Consider the following 21,288-nt stretch of genomic DNA (forward strand, 5'->3'; position numbering starts at 1 on the left):
AAATAACACATATAATAATAAATATAAATAATAATAAGAAATTTACCTTGTATATCGTATTTTTCGCAAACTAGTTTTAATTCTTCATCAGCATTGCTTCTTGTAAACCAGCACCCAAATTCCCAATACAAAACCTGATTTTTTATTTTTTTTATTTAATTTTAATTTTTTATTTTTTTTCAATTATTTTTTTTTTTTCGACTTTATCACTAGCACAGGAAATTATCTCAATCATTTGTTGTTTCATTTTTCTTTTTTTATCAAAAAAATAAGATAAATTAAAAATATAAAAATAAACAAAATATAATATAAAATTTAAAATAATTTTTTAAAAAAAAAAAAAAAAGAAATTTAAAAATTTTTTTTTTTAAATAATAACAAAACATTGTATATATAATAACAACACCACTTAACACAAACACTCTGTACATATAAACACCTCTTCACACTAACCAATTTCAAAATAATAATAATAATAATAATAATAATTAATAATAATATAAAATAAAACCAATACTATATATAAAACCGAAATTAGATAATATTAAAAATAAAATTAAAATAAATGCAACCCGGTTTTTGTATTAATGGGACAGTTGATCCACATTCATCACAAGAATTCCATGATATTCTAGTTGATATGAACCCTAGTGGTATAGCATTAGGATGTATATTGTTAATAGGATGTTGCTTTTCAGTAATTCCACAACATGTAAAGATTATAAAAACCAAATCAGTTATAGGACTTTCTTTTCTATGGATGTTTTTAGGTAATATGAACCAATTTGGTGGATTTGTAAATATGTGTAAGTATACAATATGCCAATATTTTCATTATACTGTATAATGAATAGAAATTTGTTACTAATTTTTAAATAATAAATTATAATAATTTAGTTGTTTTAAAATATCCACAAATTCAAGCTTGTACAGTTTTAGGTTTCTCAACATGTGGACCTTCATTATTATCATTATTTCAATCATTTGGTATTTGGCTTCTTTCTTTTCCAATGTAATTATTAATAATACAACATTATAGAAAATAATAATAAAGAATCTAATCTTTTTTTTTTTTTTAGTTATATACTATATTTAATATATGCTCCTAGGGATTTAAATTTAATTGAAAAAGAAAAAATGGTGGAATTAGCAGCGGCAAAAAAAGAATATAAATATTCAAAAATATTTTTTACAATATTAGTATTATTTATAGTTGTGGTTGGAACTATAGTTGCTGTGTTTTTATCAGATTATGTCGGAGTTTGTTCACATACAACATATATATTTGGTTATAGTATGGGTATATTATCCACAATAGTAACATTTATACAATGGTCACCACAAATTTATAAAACAATTAGGGATAAAGTAGTAGGTTCATTTTCAATTACAATGTTGTTGATTCAAGGGCCAGGTTCATTAGTAAACTTATACTTTTTAATATTTGTCTCAAAGGAAAGTGTATCAACATGGTTATCGTATTTATGTTCATCAATTCAAATTTTTACTCTTTTAGCATTATTGATATTTTATGATCGTAGAAATAAAAGAATTAAAAGAGAATTACAAGATGCTTCAAATGATGAAGAACAAGATTTATTATACTCAAGTTCACCAAGTGTATCTGTACAGAATTATAAAGAGACTCATCCATTACTTCCAAATAATAGCGGCCCAAAATCATTTAAAACAACAAATAGCTATAATAATTTAATTTTAGATAATAATAATAATCTTTCTCCTTCCTTATCTCCTCAAAATAATAGCTTTTATAATAGCTTTTATGACCAAGATGATGTGGACGACGATAATGAAAATATTAGCTCCAAAAGCCAAAATAATATAATATTATAACAAAAATAAATAATATTTTTTAAAAAACCCAATAAAAGATTTTTATTTTTCCACATCATGGTGTCTTTTAACTTTAAAAAAAATTATTTTGAAAAAAAAACTAAATATCTTTTCAAAAAATATTTTTCTTTTTTCTTTTTTCTTTTTCTTTTTTTTTTTTATTTTTTTTAAAAAATTTTTTTTTCTTTTTTTATTTTTTTTTTAAAAAATTTAATTTAATTTTTTTTTTCTCTTTTCCACATTACACATCAACCACACATTATTTTATTTAATAAATTAAATAGATATATTTTAAAAATATTAATTATAAACAAAAAAAACAAATAAATAAAAAAAATCTTTTATTTTTTTATATACATTTTAATTTTTTTTTTTATCATTTTTTTTTAATATAAAAATTTATTTTTATTTTTAATATATTCATTTGTTATAAAATAAAAACAACAAATATTCTAAAATTATGAAAAAATGAAAATTATTATATCTTTAATATTATTACTTTTAGCAACAGCTACAACTATCACTAAATCACAAGGAATTCCTGACAACGACCCAGAATTATGTGTCCAAAGAATTAAAAGAGAGGATTGTCCAGAAACACCATCGTCATGGGGAAAATTCGACGAAGACGATGTTATTGATGTATATTATTTACAAGCACCAATTTTTGAGGGTATGTTTGGTAACTTTTTTGGAAGATTAGGAGGCTATCATTCTGCCGTAGGTTTCTATGACATTACAACTGGCCAAAATTATACAGCAGAGTACGATGCTTATTATGAAGTAGGTAATGGAACTCTACCAAATATTATCGATGTTAATGGCACAAAAGAAATCCTTTGGTGTAATGCTGGTATTCTTTGCTCTATTCCATTTGTCAATGAAACTTATTGGGATCCAAAATACTTTTCAACTGCCTCAAAAACCTTTATGGCCACAATCAATGGTACCCAATTAAATCAATATATCGAGTGGATGGAATCATATAACACAACTAATCCAAGTAAGTAAATCTTTATATTTATTAATAATCTTTATTATTAGTATTGTTTTAAATATTAACTTTTTTTTTTTTTTTTTTTTTAGTTTATCAAACCTGGGATGTTTGGAACAATTATGGCAAAGATTTATATGTTCCATCAACTACTTGTGATGATTTCACAGCAGCCTCATTCGATTTCCTTTATACTGCTGGTGCAAGATACAATTGTTCAACAGTTTTCAAGAGGGACTATGTAAATCTTTTTTCAGAAAAACCTGAACCAGTTGTTTTCACCGAACATAGGGACGAAATTATTAGATTCTATGAATCTTTAATGGATAGATCAGGTTCAATCTTAGATATCATCGAGAGAATTATTGGTATTGTTGGTTTAAATAAATATCTTTACTATCAAGGTGACTATTATTTATTAAAATTAAATTGGCCATTTATGGGTGTCAAATATGACTACGCTCCTGTTGCAGGTTGTCCACTCCCAGAAACAATTAATGAACAAACTTCAAATATTATTCATATGAGAAATTATTAAATAAATAAATAAAATACGAATAATTTTTACACTGTATCATCCAATCATTTTTTTTTTCTTACATAGTTAATTTAAAATTACAAATATAATAAAATAAATTATTTATAAAAAAAAGTTTAAAAGATTTTTTATTATTGTTTATAAATACATAAAATGGATTGTAATATTACTATTTTTTTTAAATTTGTTTTAAAATAATATAGTTTTTATTATTTTGAATTATTAATTTTTCTTGATTTTTTATATGGATCACCCAAAGATGAGGAGTATTCTTTGAATAAAGGTGATTTTAAAAAGTTTTTATAAGATCCCACTCTAATCATTTCTAAAACAGATTGAGAGGCAGCTTTGAGGGCTTCTTCGATTCCATCATTATATTGATAGGATGATTGTCTGATTGCAGTTCTTATTTGAGTTCTAATTTCGTATTCTATATTAACTTCTAATGGAGAGCCATCACAAACAAAGGTTTCATAAATATTTTGGACCATTCTAACATTTTTATCTTTTTTCTTTAGGAATGAATCGACTTCTAACCAAAATAACAAAATTTCTTCTGATTTTTCATTTTTAACAAATTTCTTGAATGCATCAAGCCATTGATTATCGGTAAGAATGAAATTTAAAATTTCATTTGGTTCATCTAAAATATGTGGTGATGGTGGGCCTTGACCTAAATAATGAAGATCATCATTTCTTGGTGAAACTGTACCTGATGCCAATGATGGTGATTGTGGTATACTTGAATTTGATGATGAGCCATTACCTCCAATTAATGATAAATTTACAAATGATGGTGAAAATATACTTTTTATTTTATCTGTAGTTGATGATGAGGATGAGGATGAGTTTGATATTAAATTTGGTGATAAATAATTACTGCTACTACTACTATTTGATTTGCTGTGGCTTTTACTATTACTACTATTTGTATTTGTATTTGTTATACTACTACCCCCACTATTACTACCACCACTAATTGATAAACCGCCACTACTTCCGCCACTAGTACTTAAACTAATGCCACTAGATGTTGTTGAGGATGTTGAATTTTTAGTTGATGGTAAAATTAATTTAAACTTTTCTTTTAAAATATATTCAAATTGTTGATCTAGTTTAGAATCTTGTTTGGTTTTCTTTTCTTCACGGTCAATATATTTTTTCATCTTTTCTTCACGTTGTAACATTTCTTTACAGAGATTACTATTTAAAAATGGTTGAAAATAATTATTGGCTATATGAAGGAGGATATCTTGACAAGCGTTTTTGAACATATCTTTGGTTACACTTTTGCTAGAGATCATATCTTGAACTTGATGATATGAAATTGAGGTAATTTGTTTATCGCAACCTGGTTTTAAAAAGTTATCATAGATTTCGATGGCATATGTGTCTAATTGGTCTTCTGTGAGGTCTTTGAATTTGGAGATCTCCAAATAGAAATAAATCATATTTACAATTTCATTATGTGTGTTTTGATTTAAAGAGAATGGTGAGATTAATGGGGCTAACCTTGGAGAAAGTGAAATTGTTATTGGTGGAACTAAACCTAGACTAGAAAAAGAAGTGGATGGCGATACTGATCTTGGAGATTGTGAATTGTTTGGAGTAGAGGATGAAGATGATGAACCGGATGAGCCACCCAACATTGATGATAAATTACTACTACTTCCGCTATGGCTCATAAGAGTTGGTGGAGTAGTTGGATGTATGCAGTTTTGTTTGAGGAATAATAAAAAGTATTCGATTGTAATTGGATTACGAAGTAATGATTCTATTGAATTGATACAATGAAAAATTCCTCTACTTTCCATATTCAATATATTATCTTGTGGAGGTGGTTTATTTAACATTGTTGCTGACTGATAAAGTGAACTGCTTAAAAATAATGGGAACATTGATAGATTTAAAATTTGATAAACATTATCAACTGCTAATTGTAAACTTGGATAAAATGGTGAATCCTCTTCAATTTCTTTTTTTCTATTATCAATGGATAGTTTTGATCTATTTTAAATAAAAGAGTGTAATAAAAATAATATATTTGATATTAATATTATGTAGTATATTATATTATATTGGTTTTACTTACTCTGAATCAATATTAATTTCATATTGACAATCTTTTTGAATATAATTATTATACATATTTAAATATAGATTTCTAACTTTATTTCTTGGGTACTGATCAGCTTCTAAATCTTTAATTGTATTTGCATCAAGCCAAAATAATAAATTTTCTAAGCAATGCTGTTTTTCTGCAAAAATTCTAAATGCTTTTAAATAAAATGGGTTATCTAATATATCTTTGAATGTTTGTGGTGGTAAACTATTACTATTTATAACATTATTGTTGTAATTTAAATTACTATTATTTAAAAACAAAGTTGGTTTTAAATCTTGTTGATTTGAAGCATCTGCTTTTTTACCACTATGAATTAGTTGATGTAAACTTATTATCTAAAAAAAAAAAGAAAAAAAGAGGTTAGTTTGAGTAAAATTTTTTTTTATATAATTATTTATTATTTATAATCTATAAATAAATACATTTTTGGAAAGGTGAAATAAATAATCATGTTTTCTAATACAAAATTCGGATAGTTCAGTTTCGAGTGAATATAAATACTTTTCATATTGGAAAATTGATTGATTAAGTTTTGCCATTGTGCTTGCGATTTTATCACTTGTACTTTCTGATGATGATTTTGAATATTTTAATAAAAGTGATTTTAACTCCTTTCTATGTAAATTTGAATCTACCAAAAATTTATCAATTTCTTGTTTTAATCCTTTAAATATTTCAGAGTGATCAAATGGTATTTGATTTTCATTTGAATAGTCTAATAAAAATTTACATTCTTTCTAAAATTCCATTTAATTATTATTTAGTTAATACTAGTAAAAAAGTTATTGGGTTATAAAATGAATTTTTACTTACAATTGTATGTGGTAATTGTTGATTAACTTTTTTATTAAATGTTGTTAATGATGATGACAATGAGGAAATATCTGGGAATTGTAAACCAATTCTATTTAAATCACTTGCTAAAAGAAATGTTGATGCTACAAAGGATTCACTCTGGGTTACAAAATGTTTCGAAGCTTCTAAAGTATTGATTAGTGAAGTTCTTAAATTTACAAGTGTGTGAATATTTGAATTATATTTTCTATTTGAAATTGGTTCAATTTCGATTAAATCCTCTAATACCTGTTTAATAATTTATTTAAAATTTAATATTAGTATATTTTCATTTAAAGACGTATTGATTCTATAATTTAGTTTTTAAAAACCTACGGTATAACCCATTTTTATAATATATTTTTATAAAATAGTTTGGGAAATAAATGAAATTAGAAAAAAAAAAAAAATTAAATAATAATTTTTTTTAAATTTTAATTTTAAAACCAAATTAATTTTTTTTTCCTATTTATATTTTCTTTTTTTTTTTTTTAAATAAATACTAATTAGTGTTTGTTTTTTTTATAATAAATGTGGTTTTTGGAAATATAGTTAATCCTTTTTGGATCAAAATCAAAAATTTAAATCTATTTTTGACAAAAATTGTGTGTTTTTATGTTTTGGTGTGATTAAATATTGGACAATATTTTTTATTTTTTTATGGAGAGTATGCAGTGTTTGTGTATTTTTTTATTAAAATTATTGTGATGTGTGGGTGTGTTTGAAAGTTATTTTGTTTTCAAAATTTATCTCTAAAAAGAAAAAAAAAACTTGGGTTTCTTTATTTATTTAGAATGTAACCTACTTTTTTTTATAACATCTATAAATTTTTTTTTTTTAAAAATAAATATTTTGTATTAAATAACAATAAACAAAATTATAAAGCAAATGGGTATTTTTAAATTAAAAAAATAAAAAAAAAAAAATAAAAAAATAATGTTTCAGAAAAATTTAAAAAAAAAAAATAAAAATTTAAAAAAAAAAAAAAAAATATATTTTTCATTATATTTTTCTTTTTTTAATTTTTTTTTTTATAAACACAAAACAGTACTTCATTACATCATCTTAAAAAACCAAAAAAACATCCACATAATTCAATCCATTTTTTTTTTTAATTTTTTTTAATTTTTTTTAAATTCATTTTATTTTTATTTTTATTTATATATAATTTTTATGGATATCTTAAAAAAAAATATTAAGGCCATAGACTTATTAATAACAAGTTCATTAATATCACCATTATCATTATCGGATATTTTTTTTTTCCAGCTTCTTTTCCAATTTTTCCCCATTAATCAAACGAAATCTTTTAATATCTTTTTTTTTTTTAATAAAAATTAAAAATATCTTTTATTTTTTATTTTTAAAAAAAAAAAAAGAGTTTTCAACCAAATTTGATGGGTATTGCGTTACAAAAAAACTAATATAAAATATTTATTTTATATTTATAATAGTTATAATTAACAGGTTGTATATCTGGATGGTACTAAGTTATTTAATCGGTTGTTAAGAATTAATTGGGGTTGTATTCACAAATATTTCTCGTTATATAGAAATTCCAATTCATGTATGTTTAACAAAATCAAATAATATTAAATAAATAAATTATTATTAAAAAAAAAAATTATTAAGTAAATGAAAAATTTAAAAAAAAAAATAAATAAATATAAGTTTTTTTATTTTAATTTCTAAAGATTTTATAATATATTTTATACTTTTAAAATTTTATTTATTTTGATACTAAAAGTTCTATTTCAAGTCTGCTGAATCTTGAGGTTTAATTGATTTCCCCTAGTGCTCTTTTATTTTGTTTGTTGACAAACAATCCTTTTCAAGAAGTTATATACTAAACAATAAAAAATTCTTGTACGCAAATTGGAATATTTATTGTTTAGTTATTCACCCTAAAAACATTACCTGTAATGTTAATAAAATGATAAATATAAAAGAGATAAAAAAAGAATTAATTCCCACTTTATTTGCGATATGCGCGCCTATTCTTGTAAAAATTAATTTTTTTTATAAATTTTTTTTTTTTTTTTTTTAAATTTAAAAAATAACAATAATAATTTTTTTTTTTTTATTATTTTATTTTTAAAATTAAAATAAAAAAAAATATATTACCATTTTTATTTTTTTTTTATGTACATGTATATATAAATTATTAATTAAATCACTATAAAATGAGCGATGTCGAAATGAAAGATCAAGAAATGGTAGGAGAGGAGGAAGAAAGTATAATAGAAGAGGATAGCCATATAGAAGAGGAAGAGGAAGAAGAAGAAGAGGAAGAAGAAGAAGAGGAAGAAGAGGAAGAAGAGGATATTAAACCGAGCCAAGAACCAAACAAAAAGCCATTAGAACCACAATCACCAATACCACCACAACGAGCATCACAGACTAAAAACTCACAACAAAAACAAACTACTCAAGAATCTCAACAAACTCCATTGTTAAGTGGCACTAATAGCAATGAAAAAAGATTAATGATTACAAAAATGGTTATGGAAAATTTTAAATCGTATGCCGGTAGACAAGAGGTTGGCCCATTTCATAAAGTATGTTTAATTAATTTTTATTATCATTATTTTATAATAAATTCTAAATTATTATTTTTTTTCTCTAGTGTTTTAGTTCAATTGTTGGACCTAATGGCAGTGGTAAATCAAATGTCATTGATGCAATGTTATTTGTATTTGGTTATAGAGCTAAACAAATTAGACAAAATAAAATTTCAGAATTAATTCATAATTCAGAAAATCATAAAGATTTACAAATGGGAAAGGTTTCTGTTTATTTTCAAGATATTATTGATTTGGTAAGTTTTTATTCTTTAATTAAATAGTTAAATTAAAATAAAGTAAAATATTAATTATTTCTTTTTTTTTTGGTCTCATCATTTTAATAAAGCCAGGAGATGATAATTATCAAGTTGTACCAAATTCAGAATTTGTAGTTACCCGTACAGCACCAAAGAAAGGTGAATCAAAATATTATTTAAATGATAAAACAATTAAATTGGATGAATTAAAACCATTTTTAAAGAAAAAGGGTATTGATTTAGATAATAATAGATTTTTAATTTTACAAGTAGGTTTCCATTAAATTATTTTAGTATTAAAGATTGAAATGTATATACTAATTTTTTAATTTTTTTTAATAATGTTATTATTTTTTAGGGTGAAGTTGAACAAATTGCAATGATGAAGCCAAAGGGTCAAAATTCTAATGAGGAGGGTTTATTGGAATATTTAGAGGATATTATTGGCTCCAAAAAGTATTTAGAAGATATTGAAACAACTTATAAATCAGTTGAAATTGCCAATGAAAAGAAATCGACATCAAACCAACGTATGAAAATTGTAGAAAAAGAAAGAGATGCCCTTCAAGCAGACAAAGATAGAGCCCAAGAATATATTGATAAAGAAATGGAATTAATTAAAAATAAATTCATTTATTTCCAAGTGGCATCAGAGGAGCCAAAGAGAGAAATTGAAGAGTTAAAAGAAAAACAAAAAGAAGTTGAAGATAAATTAACCAAAGAAAAAGAAACCCAAGAAGAGTCCAATAACAAATTATTAGAGTGTGAAAAGAGTCTAAAAAAGCAAAATAAAGAGTTGGATGAATTGAATAAACAACTATCAAAATGCAAATCAGAATCATTGTCAATTGAAAAGAAATCAATCAAATATAAGGAAGAAATCAAGCATTTAAATACAAAGATCAAAAAGAATAATAGTGTCTTTGAGGAGGAAACCAAGAAGCAAGCTGAATATGAGCGTACCAAAGTTATTTGCAATCAAAATATTGTCAGATTAGAAAAGGAAGCCATTGAATTACCAAAAGAGTTATCGGTTGAAGAAGATAGACTAGAGGCAATGATGGAGTCACTTAAAGGAGAGATTGCAGAATTTCAACAAGAGATGGAAGAGAAACAAAAAGAATTGTTACCATGGAGCAAGAAACATAACGAGGCCAAATCTGTCGTAGATCTAAAGCAATCTGAATTGAGTGTCCTTTCAAAAGATAATAAAAGTGCTGCCACTAACCTCGAAGACGCTATTAAAGCTTTGGAAGAATCAAAAGTAATTTCAAGCTCTCGTAAAACTGATATTTCAAAAGCAAAAAAGGAATTGGACCAAGTAAAATCCAAAATTCAAACATTAGAGGCTATTTTGGTAACAAATAAATCATCTGAAGAGAAGCTTTATTCTCAATTACTCGACGCTAGAAGACAATTAGAGCAAATTAGAGCCTCACTTTCCGAAAGTAGTTCAAGAAATTCAATTTTAGATCGTTTAATGAAACTTAGGGAATCTGGTCAAATTAATGGTATTCATGGACGTTTAGGTGATTTGGGTGCAATAGACCAAAAGTATGATATTGCTATTTCCACAGCAGCATTTTCGCAAATGGATAATATTATTGTAGACAATACTACAACTGCAGAATCATGTGTGGAAATTTTAAGAAAAGAGAATTTAGGTAGAGCAACATTTATGATTCTTGAAAATATTGAATTTCAACGTTCAAGAATTGGCCCCATTCAAACACCAAATAATGTACCACGTCTTTTCGATTTAATTCAAATGAAGGATAAAAAGAAATATTGTACTGCATTCTATAGTGCATTAGGTGATACATTGGTTTCAGAAACCCTCGATGAAGCTACACAAATTGCATATGGTGGATCAAAAAGATATCGTGTGGTAACAGTTGATGGTAGTCTTATTGATACCAGTGGTGCCATGACAGGTGGTGGTACAAGACCCAGAGCAGGTGCTATGAATTCAAAATTAAAGAGCGACCCCAAAGAAGATAAAAAACAAATGTCCCAACTCGAAGAACAAGTTTTCCGTATCGAAAGTGAATTAAGAGCATGCAGAGATGAAATTGCAAATATTGAAAATCAAATTCAAGAATCACTCAAAAGAAAATCACAACTAGAAGTTGAATTGCCAAAAATGGATATGGATATTAAAGCTGCTGTAGCTAAATGTGAAGAACTCACTAAAATTATACCAGAGCTTGAAGCTAAATCAAAATTATCTGGTGAAATGAAACAAAAGATTGAAAAGATTCAAGACTCGTTAGTTAAAGATCAAAAGGAATTGGATAAGATTCAAAAGACAGTAGATAAGCTTCAAGGCGAGATTCAAAAGATTCAAAATGAAATAATGAACGTTGGTGGTCCAGAATTAAAAATGCAAAAGAATAAGGTAGAGTCCCTTTCAAACAGTGTCGATACAAATCAATCTGATATTCACAAGGCTCAAGTTCAAATTAAATCAATGGATAAACTATTAGAAAAATCAAATAAAGTATTAAACGAAAATAATAAAGAAAAAGAATCAAATCAAGAAAGACTAGAGCAAATTCAAAATAAATTTAATAACCTTGAAAATGACACAAAGAAAGCCAATGAAGAAACTGATGAACTTTCAGATAAACTTCGTGAAAAAGAAGAAGAAACTAAAGAAATTAGAAAGGAATATGAAAAAGCTAAAAAGATTATAGATAAAATTAAAATTAGTAATTCAAAATTAGAAGAATCCATTCAAGATATTAAAAGTCAAATTGAAGAAAAACAAGCCATAGTTTCAGATTTTGTTAGAAAAATGGATCATCAAAGAAAAAAAAGAGAAAATTATAAAGATTATATAACAGATAATAATAATCAACAACAACAAAATTCATCATTAATTATTACAACCGAGGAAATTTTAAAATATTCCGAACCAGAAGAAAATCAAAGATTAGTTGCAGCTATCAATTCATTAGCGTTAGAACTTCAAAATATTGGAAAAGAAAGTGGTATAAATATTGAAGTAATTAAAGAGTATCAAATTAAAGAATCAGATTATCAAGCTAAAAAAAATGAATTCGAACTCATTGAAAAAGAAAGAGATACCTTATTAAGAAAGTATGAACAACTACGTAAGAATCGTTTGGATGAATTTATGGAAGGTTTTACTATTATCACTATGAAACTTAAAGAAATCTATCAAATGATTACACTTGGTGGTGATGCCGAATTAGAAATTATTGACCGTGAAGATCCTTTCGAAGAAGGTATTTCATTTAGTGTACGTCCACCTAAAAAGAGTTGGAAGAATATTTCAAATCTTTCTGGTGGTGAAAAAACTCTCTCATCATTAGCTTTGGTCTTTGCTCTTCATCATTATAAACCTACTGCTCTTTATGTTATGGATGAAATCGATGCTGCTTTAGATTTTAAAAATGTTTCAATCATTGCAAATTACATCAAAGAAAGAACCAAAAATGCTCAATTTATTATTATTTCTTTAAGAAATTATATGTTTGAATTGGCAGATCGTTTAGTTGGTATTTATAAAACTTTCAATTGCACAAAATCAATAACAATTAATCCACACAGTTTTACAACAAGATTTAACCAAAATAATAATAAAACAATTCAACAATCAAATTAAAAAAATAAAAAAAATAAAATGTTGCTGTATATAAAATTTTTTCATTGTTTATTGATAAAAAAGTTTTTTTTTTTTTCCTTTTGAAAAATAGAGTTTTTAAAAGAAGGTGAAATGAAGTTCAAAAACGATTGAACCGATCATTAAAAAATATTTACAATTTTTTTCCCAAATATTCACCCTATTTTAAAAAAATAAAAAAAAATTTACGACTAATACCTGTCACCACTTTTATATTTTTTTATCTTTCTATTTTAAAAAACTTAAATCAAACTTGTTTTTTATTTTTTATTTATTTTTTAATTTTGTTTTTATCTTATTTTTTATCTTATTTTTTTTGAATTATAATTTGATTTTATTAAAACTTTTATAAATAATTTTAATAATTTTAATAATTATAATAAGAATCTTTTTGTTTTTATTTTTTTTTTTCTGAACATAAAGCAAATTTCTATTAATTTTTTTTTTTTTTTTGTATTTGCAAGAAAACTTCAACCAACCTAAAGATATTTTCAAATTTTTCACCATTCAAAAAATTTTCATTATAAAAATTTTTTTTTTATTATTTTTTTTTTTTTGCATCAAAGGGAACAAATTTTTATTTTTTTTTTAATTTTTTTATTTAAATTTATTTTTTCATTTTTTTTTTTTTCACATTTTAAATTGTATTATTATTTGGTTATATATATTTATTTCAAATATTAAATAATGGAAAATGTAAATATTTTCTAAACTTAGTTTATATTTTTATTTATCTCTAATTTACTAATTTTTTTTTTAGAATAATATATCAGATAATAATGAAATAGAAGAATTTTTTGATTTTTTATCAATTTATAATAATAATGCACCATATAAAAATCAAATATTTGAACATTTAAATAATAATAATAATAATAATAATAATAATAATAATAATAATAATAATAATAATAATAATAATAATAATAATAATAATGAAAATGTTATAAGGGAGAATGATTTAATTTATAAACTTTATTCATTTTTAAAACCAGCATATTATGAAACTATATCAAAGGAGCTTTTAAAAATTAATTTCAAAGAACTAAATATAGATTTTAATAGTTATTCAAAAATCAAATATATTATTAAAAATATTAAATCATTTTTTCAAATAATAGATCATAAAAATTACGGAGAATCGTTTATCAGTTCACCAAATATTGACCATCAAATATTTGACAGTTTAAAAGAACATATTAAAAAATATGAAGAAATTTTGGAAAGTTTAAAAAAGGAATATGGAGATCAAAGTTGGTTTCAATTGGTTAATGAATATGTTGCTGGTCATAGGAAATACCAAGTAGATTTTGTTGATTATTGCAAAAAATATACAGATAGTTATATCTTTGAAACCCGACCATTAGTAATCCCAGAAGATTTAAAAACTTACGAAGTCAATTCATTAGAAAATGCATTTTCAATTTCGTCATATGTTAGGAAAAGTCACTCCCTTGTCCAAGTAGAAAATTATTCTTCAGGTGTTTATAAGTCCTCAGAAAAAGATGGTGTTTTCTTTAAGTCATGTTTATTATCTCCAATACAAGAGTTTAGTGTTTTTCAATTCTATAAAAAACTTTTTTCAACGCCATGTGTATCACCTAACCAGTTGTTTTTAATCAAGAATGTGGCAATTTCAAGCTCTGATGAAAAGCGTAATTTCAAAAGTAACCCAATTTTTAAAAAGTTTGATACTTATGATAAACGTTTTGAACAATTATTGGAAATCCCAGAGTTACGCAAGGAGTTTGAATCTACATTAGAAGGCAAAGATTTTTTTATTCAAGGATCAACTTTTATTGAAGGTACCCTATTTACTGATTTCCTACACCACAATAACTCTCAAGATCCAAAGTTTGGAGATACCTGTCTCAAAACTTTGAATTTTGATAACTTTAGCGCCCATATATTATCAAGCTTATTACTTAACCATATAGATTTCCGACACACCAATTTAATTATTGAAGCTGGAACTGGTAGATTGTTTTCTTACGATAATTCCAGATCATTCGAAGGTGAAATTAAAAAAAATAAAAAATCCGATTGGAGGTTGGGTGCCAGAAATGTACTATATACGATAGCACCATTAATGCAATTATCTATCCAAGATAAAGTATCTACAGAATTTCTCAATGTCCAACCAAATCTTTTTTTATTAGAATGGTTATTGTCAATTAAAGAAAAAGAAGAAATATACATACAATTAATCCATGAATATGTATCAAAATGTGATATTATGGATAGAGAAAAAACATTTGACAACACAAAAAACGAATTAAAGTTACCTCAAACTTTCAATAAAGGTTGGATCACATCACTATTAAAAAAATTCAATTTAATTAAAGATCAATTAAAAAAGAACAAACGTACAACACATCAAGAATTATTTGAAATCGTTCACCCAATTGCAAGTAAATTTTATAAACTCTTATCTGAAAAATTTGATAAGTTAGATAGAAGTGTATTAGAAATAAATAAGTACATTTTTAGTAACGAAAGCTTAAAGAATTTATTAAAACAGCCAGAAATCGAAAAAATTCAAGAAGCAATTGATGAAAACAAAATTATCCCATCAATAGAACCTCAACAATTATCAATTACAGATACTATTCAAGAACTACTTTCAATTACCGATTTTAATGTTTTAAAAGAAGAAAAAGATTATATTAAATGGATTCAATTGATTGTTCAATTAAAAAATCAGTCACCCAATCAACAATTCATACTACATCCATCATGGTATACAATCAACTTTTTCAATAAAATATTCAAGTATGATATATATTCGGTCAAGGATTTTTGTAAAATAGCAATCTCAGAAAGTAATATTATTCACCAAATTATTGAAAGTTGTCGAACAGAAAATTACCATGATGCCAAGTACAAAATTTCTGTACTAATAGAATATGGTTATAAATACAATCAAAGTACCAGTGAATTTACACCACTCGAATTTGCCGCTAAACATGGCAAATATGAAATCTTTATTCACCTATTAGACTTAAATGTACATTATATTAGAAGTCCCGATATTATTGTCGATTTTTATTCAAATTTACCCGCATATAATAAAGAAGGCTTCAAGACATATTTGGATATTTTATTTGACATCAATCCAGTGATTACATGGAAAATTGCTTTGAAAGAATTATTACCAATTAAACTTCCCTCACAAAATATAGATCCAAAATTTTTAGCAAAGGGTATTCGTTGTGAAAGATCTTTAGAAAAGTTTAACTCTGCTTCAATTAAAATTAAAGAGATTAGAAATCAAAATGAGAATGAAAGACAAGTAAATTTAATATCAGATAGTTTTGGTAATGAACTCTATTTTAAGTATTATCCTCAATTTCCATGTGTAGATTATGCCGTCAATCTATTATCAGAAAAGTTATTTGGTAATTACGGTTGCTCACCACCAAATATAGAACTATTGTTAATAGGAGACATACCAGTACTAGTTTCCCAACCTATTAAGGGGATCAAATTACAAAAAGCTTTAGAAAATGGCCAAGATGAGCTTGTCAAATTAGATCAATCTTTCCTCTCAAAACAAATTATTTTTCAAATACTAACCAATAATGCCGATGGTAATCTTGGAAACTTTATCCTGAAACCAATATATGAATCATTTTCAAAAAGAACCACAGTTAAAAGCTACAAGTTGTTTCCCATTGATTGTGACCAATCATTTGTTCCATCCCTAATTAAACATCAAGTTTCTTTAAATAATAGTGGTTCCATTACATATGAAAAGATTTCAACTCAAATTATAAATGCAATCTTTTTATTGGAACAAATGAAAGATACAATTGACTCTGATTTAATATATATATTTGAAAATTTAAATATCAAGAGTTTATTGTCTAGTTGGTTAAAAGAAATAAAATCATATCGAGAATCTTCAATGGAATTATTTAATTCAAAAAAAGAAAAGCTACTAGAATTAAACAAATCAGTCATTGGATTTCCATTTAACTTAGATACAATCAAATCACTATATTACAAGTTTACTCGTTTACAACATTTAATAATCAGATCAAAGAAAAGTGGGAAATCAATCACTCATCTTGATGTTTTAGAATTTTTGGAACCAATTATTTCAAATAAATATAAACCACATTTATTTAGTGATTTACCAATCAAAAATAGATTTCAAAAATTAAGAAATCCTCATAACCTACCTAATATATCAAATCTTGATCTTTCATGTTCAACTAATCATACCAGTGCTATTTTACAAGCAAAAGAAAAAAAAAAACCAAAAGAAATTCATAAAGAAATTTGGGAATGTAAAGATGGTATCGATGAGGGATTATTATTTATAAACCAATTCAATGAACAAAGCAGAGATTTTAATAAATTAATTTCAGATATTAAAAACAATTGTATAAGTATAATCGAATTGGAGCTCCATTTATCAAATTTGGATTTTGATGAATTAAGACCCATAGATAAGAATGATTTATTTTCCTCAATTAAAAATAATTTAGATATTAATATTAGACACCTCGAAATAGTTAATTCAAGAATGGTAATAGATTTAAATTCAATAATTAATAATTTTCAAAAACAAACAATTACATACCTCAACTTATCTGGTTGTAATTTAGGGGATCAGTTTGGTAGAGTATCATTTTTATCATTATTTTCAAGTAAATATATATTTCCTTCATTGATCAATTTCTTTGCCGATAGGTGCCAAGATTTAAAGAGAGTTTTAATTGATGCCCCAAATTTAAAAATCTTATCACTTTCAAAATGCGAACAATTAGAATCAATTGAAATTAATTCACCAAATTTAGAAAACCTTAACTTGGATGGTTCAATATCAAACTCAGGTTTATTTAAACAAATAAATAATTTCAAAAATTTAAAAATTTTAAATATTTCAAGATTAAAATTAGAAGTTACTGAATTACATTTATCACTTACAAAATTGGAAAGATTATTTTTAGATGAAAATAATAGATTGGAAATTTTATATCTTTTTTCAAATACTATAAGGAGAATTCATTTAAAGAAGTGCAATTTATTAAATATCTATTGTAATAATGCAAATATTAAAACGGTAATGAATGGTGATGTCAAAATGGTTTCTCAATTGGATGAGCCATTTTTAAACTTAATATTCAACGAACCTATTATTCAAATTAATAAAAATGAAAATATCGATGATAAAGGTTTATTTTATAACAATCTTAGATGTAAATATTAATATTTTTTATTTTTATTAATAAAAATAAATTTGTTTATTAATTATTTTAATTTAAAATTTCAGGGAAAAATGATATTAATGGGAGATTGGTAAATTTACAACTTCAAAATGATCTTAAAACTGTTAAGTTCCCAAATACAGTGGAATTTGTTCATATACAAAATTGTCAAAAAATATCAGTTGGTTCGATTCCTGATCAAGTCAAAGAAATCATATTTGAATCATATCAATATGAAATCGAAGAGGGTTTAATTCCTTTGTCTTGTGAAAAGTTAAGCTTTATTGGAACAGCTCAACTTCAAAAAAATTCAATTCCTGACAGTGTTAAAGAGATTCATTTATTGGATGGATATTATAAATATTTTTTAACATCAGATCATCTACCATTATCGGTCCAATCAGTTTCAATATGTGGAGGAGATCACCCGCTTCAATTTTTAACAACAAATGTTACTCATCTCAAGATTGAAAATTCAGATATTGAACTTATTTTACCAAATCATATTAGATTTTTACAAATTATAAACCTTAAAAAAAGTTTATTACCAAATTCAATTCCAACTTCAGTTGAAATCTTAGATATTAATGGATTCGAATATCAATTAACAAATTGTATTCCACCTTCAATTAAAACATTAAAAGTAAAAAATATTAATCATTCATTTAGAATTCCAATAGAAATTGAAAAACTAGAAAGGGATGAAAATTCAACTAAAATTGAAAATATTACAAACTCTATAAAAATAGAAAATTACTCACCATTTATTTACGATCCAAATATTAATTTTTAAAATAAAAATTAAAAAAAATCTTTAAAGTTTAATTTATATAATGTGTGGATAGTATTTTTTACAATAGTTTAATAAAAGTTATAATAGATTAGAAAGATTAAAATCAATGTTTTACATTTATTTTATTGAAAAGTTCACTAATGTCTCTAACATTTTCATCATAATTATCCCAACTAAAGATTCATCTAAATCTTTCACTTTTTATATATCTCAATATAATAATAATTAAAAATTAAAATTAAAGTTAAAAATAAAATAAAAATAAAAAAATTAATTTAATAATAATAAAAAAAAATAAACTTTATTTTCTATTTTTAAAAGTTTATTTACCATAAAGTTTTATTATTATATTTTTAAAACAAAATATTTATTCCAGAAATGACTTTAAAGAATTTTTTCTAACCAAATCAATCCATTTCTCTGAGTTTTCTTTTGGATATGAATCGAAATGTTTCTTTTCGGTTATTGAAAGTAATTCTTGAATAGTATCTGTAATTGATAATTGTTGAGGTTCTATTGATGGGATAATTTTGTTTTCATCAATAATTTTTTGAATTTCTTTTACTTTGCCTTCTAATAATACCTTAAAACCATGCTTTCCAAAAATATATCCAATTTGTTCTAGTCTATCATTACCATATTTATCAGATAAGAGTTTATAAAATTTACTTGCAACTGGATGAACGATTTCAAATAGTTCTTGATGTGTTGTACGTTTGTTCTTTTTTAATTGATCTTTAATTAAATTGAATTTTTTTAATAGTGATGTGATCCAACCTTTATTGAAAGTTTGAGGTAACTTTAATTCGTTTTTTGTGTTGTCAAATGTTTTTTCTCTATCTAAAACATCACATTCTGATACATATTCATGGATTAATTGTATGTATATTTCTTCTTTTTCTTTAATTGACAATAACCATTCTAATAAAAAAAGATTTGGTTGGACATTGAGAAATTCTGTAGATACTTTATCTTGGATAGATAATTGCATTAATGGTGCTATCGTATATAGTACATTTCTGGTGCCTAATACCCAATCAGAATTATTACTTTTATTATTAATGATTTTAATTTCACTTTCAAAAGATAAATCACTCTCGACACAATAGATCCTATTTGATTCGTTTTCTATTGCCAAATAATATAGTTTGAAATCCTTTGGGTTTAACAATAAACTTGACAATACATGAGAGCTAAAACTATGCAAATCTAAACTTTTACAAGCTTTTTCAAACTCTTCAAAGCTTTTACCATTATAATCATTCATAAAATTAAAAAAGGTATAACCCTTGATAAAGGTTGATGCCTGAATAAAATAAGCTTTTTTTTCTAAATATAATTCTATCTTTTTACGTGCAATTGGATTTTCCATAATAAACTGTTCAATGGTCATGTTGTTTCTCATTTTTGAAATAGGATCTTTTGAAAATCTGAATCTACCATCATCGGTGAGAACTGGAAAGTTCTTTAATATTAATAATTGGTTGGGTGGAACACATGGGGTAGAAAACATTTGTTTATAAAATTTGTAAACTGCAAACTCTTTTAATGGACATAATGAAAGTGAACCATTATCAATCTTGTAGAATAAACGGTCTTTATTTGAAGCTACAATAAAGTCACTGCCATATATATGGGATCCCTTGTTGAATTGGTGAGCTTCTCTATCATATGAGGAAATAGCATCTGCATCTTTTAGTGTTTTGATTTCATATTGACTCAAATCTTCTGTGATTACTAATGGAGGTTCTTCAAATACATTGTTGTCAATATCCTCACCTTGAAAATATATAACCAAATTATTAATCAATTCTGTGTGATTAGCAATATATTTTTTGACCAAATCCGAAAAATCTTCAAACCATTTATGTTGTTCATATTTCTGATTTAAAGCGGCAAGTTTATAATCATACTTTCCGATATGGATATTTAATATTTCAAATATTCCATTATTTACACTTGGCGATTTGGCAAAAATAAAACCATACTGGTTAACATTTAATAATACCTGATATGCTTGAAAATTATTTACAATATATTGAATTTCTGTATCACCATTTGAATTTAAAATATTTAATACCTGTTCTATTTTTAAAATTTCCTTTTTAATTTCAATATAATAAGCTGGCTTTAAAAATGAAAGAATTGAATTTAATTTGTCTTCATTTGTAATATTATTATCCTATTAATAAAAAAAAAATATTAATACACCCAGAGATGATAAATGATGAATATAGTTTATTAATATTTACCATTGTTGTGTAGATAAAAAAATTAAGTTATATTTTTTAAAAATTAACTTTTAAATAAAAAAAATTATTAATGAATATAAAAGATTTTTGAACATAAAAAAAAAAAAAAATTGTTTCAAAAAAAAAAAAATAAGTGTATGATTTAAAAAAAAAAAAAGAAAATAGTATTTAAATAAAAAAAAAGATTTTTTTAAAAAAATCAATTTTTTTTT

General features: G+C 24.3%; 5 protein-coding genes across 5 annotated transcripts; 3 read left to right on the forward strand and 2 right to left on the reverse strand.

Annotated features, from left to right (window-relative positions):
* Positions 1-565: 565 nt before the first annotated feature.
* Positions 566-1,968, forward strand: DICPUDRAFT_57646 (uncharacterized protein; the record flags this gene model as incomplete). The annotated part of the gene is made up of 3 exons (XM_003291870.1): positions 566-806; positions 898-1,012; positions 1,080-1,968. 3 exons carry the CDS (start codon positions 566-568, stop codon positions 1,852-1,854), a joined length of 1,131 nt encoding a protein of 376 aa, XP_003291918.1. The 3' UTR covers positions 1,855-1,968.
* A 143-nt stretch (positions 1,969-2,111) lies between these two features.
* DICPUDRAFT_50132 (uncharacterized protein) lies at positions 2,112-3,422 on the forward strand. Its single transcript, XM_003291871.1, has 2 exons — positions 2,112-2,857; positions 2,941-3,422. Exons 1-2 carry the CDS (start codon positions 2,323-2,325, stop codon positions 3,384-3,386), a joined length of 981 nt encoding a protein of 326 aa, XP_003291919.1. The 5' UTR covers positions 2,112-2,322; the 3' UTR covers positions 3,387-3,422.
* A 64-nt stretch (positions 3,423-3,486) lies between these two features.
* Positions 3,487-6,708, reverse strand: DICPUDRAFT_95497 (uncharacterized protein). The gene is made up of 5 exons (XM_003291877.1): positions 6,682-6,708; positions 6,325-6,594; positions 5,934-6,248; positions 5,479-5,846; positions 3,487-5,393 (listed from the first exon to the last, which is right to left on the reverse strand). The coding sequence occupies exons 1-5, from the start codon at positions 6,691-6,693 to the stop codon at positions 3,596-3,598; spliced, it is 2,763 nt and encodes a 920-aa protein (XP_003291925.1). The 5' UTR covers positions 6,694-6,708; the 3' UTR covers positions 3,487-3,595.
* Positions 6,709-13,502: 6,794 nt separating this feature from the next.
* On the forward strand, positions 13,503-18,824 carry DICPUDRAFT_82576 (uncharacterized protein; the record flags this gene model as incomplete). The annotated part of the gene is made up of 3 exons (XM_003291872.1): positions 13,503-13,511; positions 13,576-18,022; positions 18,097-18,824. 3 exons carry the CDS (start codon positions 13,503-13,505, stop codon positions 18,822-18,824), a joined length of 5,184 nt encoding a protein of 1,727 aa, XP_003291920.1.
* Positions 18,825-19,191: 367 nt separating this feature from the next.
* On the reverse strand, positions 19,192-21,079 carry DICPUDRAFT_82577 (uncharacterized protein; the record flags this gene model as incomplete). The annotated part of the gene is made up of 2 exons (XM_003291878.1): positions 19,192-21,006; positions 21,077-21,079. The coding sequence occupies 2 exons, from the start codon at positions 21,077-21,079 to the stop codon at positions 19,192-19,194; spliced, it is 1,818 nt and encodes a 605-aa protein (XP_003291926.1).
* Positions 21,080-21,288: the final 209 nt, after the last annotated feature.

The sequence above is a fragment of the Dictyostelium purpureum genome, assembly GCF_000190715.1.
Source record: "Dictyostelium purpureum unplaced genomic scaffold DICPUscaffold_307, whole genome shotgun sequence".
NCBI lineage: Eukaryota > Evosea > Eumycetozoa > Dictyosteliales > Dictyosteliaceae > Dictyostelium > Dictyostelium purpureum.